Consider the following 2,457-nt stretch of genomic DNA (forward strand, 5'->3'; position numbering starts at 1 on the left):
TCAGCAGCAGCGGCAGCGGCGGCTGCAGCGGCGGCTGCGGCGGCGGCCGCGGCGGCGCGGAAGGTGGTGTTGGCGGCCAAGAGAGGCATGCTCCACATGGAGGAGGACGACGAGGGGGACGTCCCAAGCCCTGGGAACAACCCAGTCGGGTACAGGAAGCAACCCGCGCCCGCGCCCGCCCCATGGGGGTGGTGGTGGGGGTGATGGTGGTGGGGGGAAGCGGTGACGGCGGCCAGGCCGGAAGGCCAGCACGTGGAGGAAGAGAAGGAAGCTGGGGAGGAGGAGGAGGAGGAGGGGAAGAAGGGGGAGGGGCGCAGGGGGGAGGTGGAGGGGGAGGAGGAGGAGGTGGAGGAGGAGGAGGAAGGGGAAGTGGCGGCCACCGCCGCCACGACAGTGGAAAGGGGAGTGAGAGAAGGGAGAGTGAGAGAAGGGAGAGTGAGAGAAGGAGGATGAGGATGAGGAAGAGGAGGAGGGGGAGGAGGCGGGAAGTCGAAGGGCCGGTGGTGGGGGGAGGAGGAGGAGGAGGGGGAGGAGGCTGGGTCGGCGCGGAAGGGGGAGAGGGGCTCTCTGGGGAGGGTGGTGGGGGCCAGCGGGTACAGTGAAAACGGGGAGAGAAACGCCGTCCGTCCGGATTCCAGTTCTGGAGAAAAGAAAAAAAAGACAAATATTATTCCTGTATTCTATTATACGAGGTACTTCTTTTCACTGAGAAGCAACTTATTCCAGGATTATTCCCACATACTATTATACAATGTACTTCTCACCGCGAACGAACACTTTCCAGGATTGTAGGATTATTACTTTGGTGGATTTTTTGATAGCATTCGATAGTGTTCCAGAGGATTTTACTGAAAATAATACTGGATTTCTTTATTTTTCCGCAGGAATTGATCAGGCTGTTTTAAACATTGCACAAAAGTGCTTCTTCGTGTTTCATTTAATGGTCAGTGCTCAAGCTTGTTTATATTACAAGAGGTTGCAGACAGGGTGATCCAATTTCCCCATTCTTGTACTTTATCTGTATAGAAGTGTTGTCATTGCTGCGCTGAAATTCAAAATGCATGATGCTTTTACTTTTCTGTCGGCAATGAATATCAGTCTGCTGAAAAGACTAGATTGAGGCTGCATCACAATTTTTGAATTGCTTTGAACCCCAATCACTTTATTTGAAAATATAGATAGGTATGGTAGAAAATATACCAGTGACATGATACAGAGAGCGAATAGCCCTTTTCTTTTTGTTTTTTGTTTTGCTGAGAAGTGGCCAAGCTAAAAAAAAAAAAAAACCCAAGAAAACCAACGACAGATACACACACAATCGACAGTGCGCATCAGGTTTCTTTTCTTTATGCCTAACCTGTTCACCAATATTGGCTGAGACGGGCGAGTGGCTTTTGTCAAAGAATGGCACATGCTGGTAGTTATAATAAGAACGAGAGAGAGAAGAGAGAGAGAGAGAGAGAGAGAGAGAGAGAGAGAGAGAGAGAGAGAGAGAGACAGAGACAGAGACAGAGACAGAGAGAGCAAGAACAAGAACAAGAACAAAAACTTTAATTTCCAGGTCTCCGGCCCATAGAAAGAGGTCAAAAGTACACAATATGGTGATCATGTAGCGACAACTCAATGTGAAATACACGCTAACTTAAACGTGTAGAACAAAAGTGCCTCTTGTGCATTGTAAATTAATTCTAGATTTCTTCATTGCTGTCAACAAATTCCTGTTGTGTCTTCAGGGCATTAAACATATAAACACAGAGTTTACGAATACTGCAAATAAAACCATTCTTCAGAAAGTGAACATATGATTGACCTTCAGAGTTCAGATGTTTTTGCCTTAGGTTATTGTATAGGTCACAACTGTTTATAAAATGATTTTCATCTTCGACCACGTTACTACGTTTACATGCGTGATTTGAATTACATTTGAATGTTCTCCTGAAAAATGATCCATTTATAGCAAACCAAGCCGTAATTTCATCAAGCAGTCCCTGAAACACTTTTTATCCACAAAGACAAAATATTGCTCACATTCAAAACCAGTTTTGAACAGTCTGTAGTTATGATATATATCTTTTGACATTACTGACTCGTCCCACTCTTGCATAAATATATCTTTCATTCTTTGCTTAAATAATGACAAAAACGCTTGCTCACAACCAACGCCCTGTTGCAACCAGACATACCCAAATCCAAGTCTAAATAAAGTATTTTTGACTAAAGACAACTAGCATTGTTTCCCCTTTCGTCCAGGTTCAACAACATCAAATATGCCTGTCTGGGTAATCGGTGCACTTCATATTCAACAACCTTAACCAGTACCTGACACACCTCATAGCACTGTTTATATACAGTGGATAACGTCCTAATTCGCCGTATGCAAACTTGTCTGGTACTCTAAGTGGTATGTTCAAAAAAACGTTAACATGCAAAGGAATGAACCTTCTCGATATTATCAAG

General features: G+C 45.4%; 1 protein-coding gene across 1 annotated transcript in view; it reads right to left on the reverse strand.

Moving 5' to 3' along the window:
- Positions 1 to 2,457, reverse strand: part of LOC143288709 (uncharacterized) — a 45,364-nt gene continuing 42,907 nt past the window's right edge. The window contains exons 6-7 of the mRNA XM_076597337.1: positions 381 to 640; positions 1 to 90 (exon numbers count right to left, since the gene is read on the reverse strand). Of these exons, the coding sequence (XP_076453452.1) occupies positions 1 to 90; positions 381 to 640 (350 nt within the window). The remainder of the gene's footprint in view (positions 91 to 380; positions 641 to 2,457) is intronic.

This window comes from Babylonia areolata, chromosome 13, assembly GCF_041734735.1.
Source record: "Babylonia areolata isolate BAREFJ2019XMU chromosome 13, ASM4173473v1, whole genome shotgun sequence".
NCBI lineage: Eukaryota > Metazoa > Mollusca > Gastropoda > Neogastropoda > Buccinidae > Babylonia > Babylonia areolata.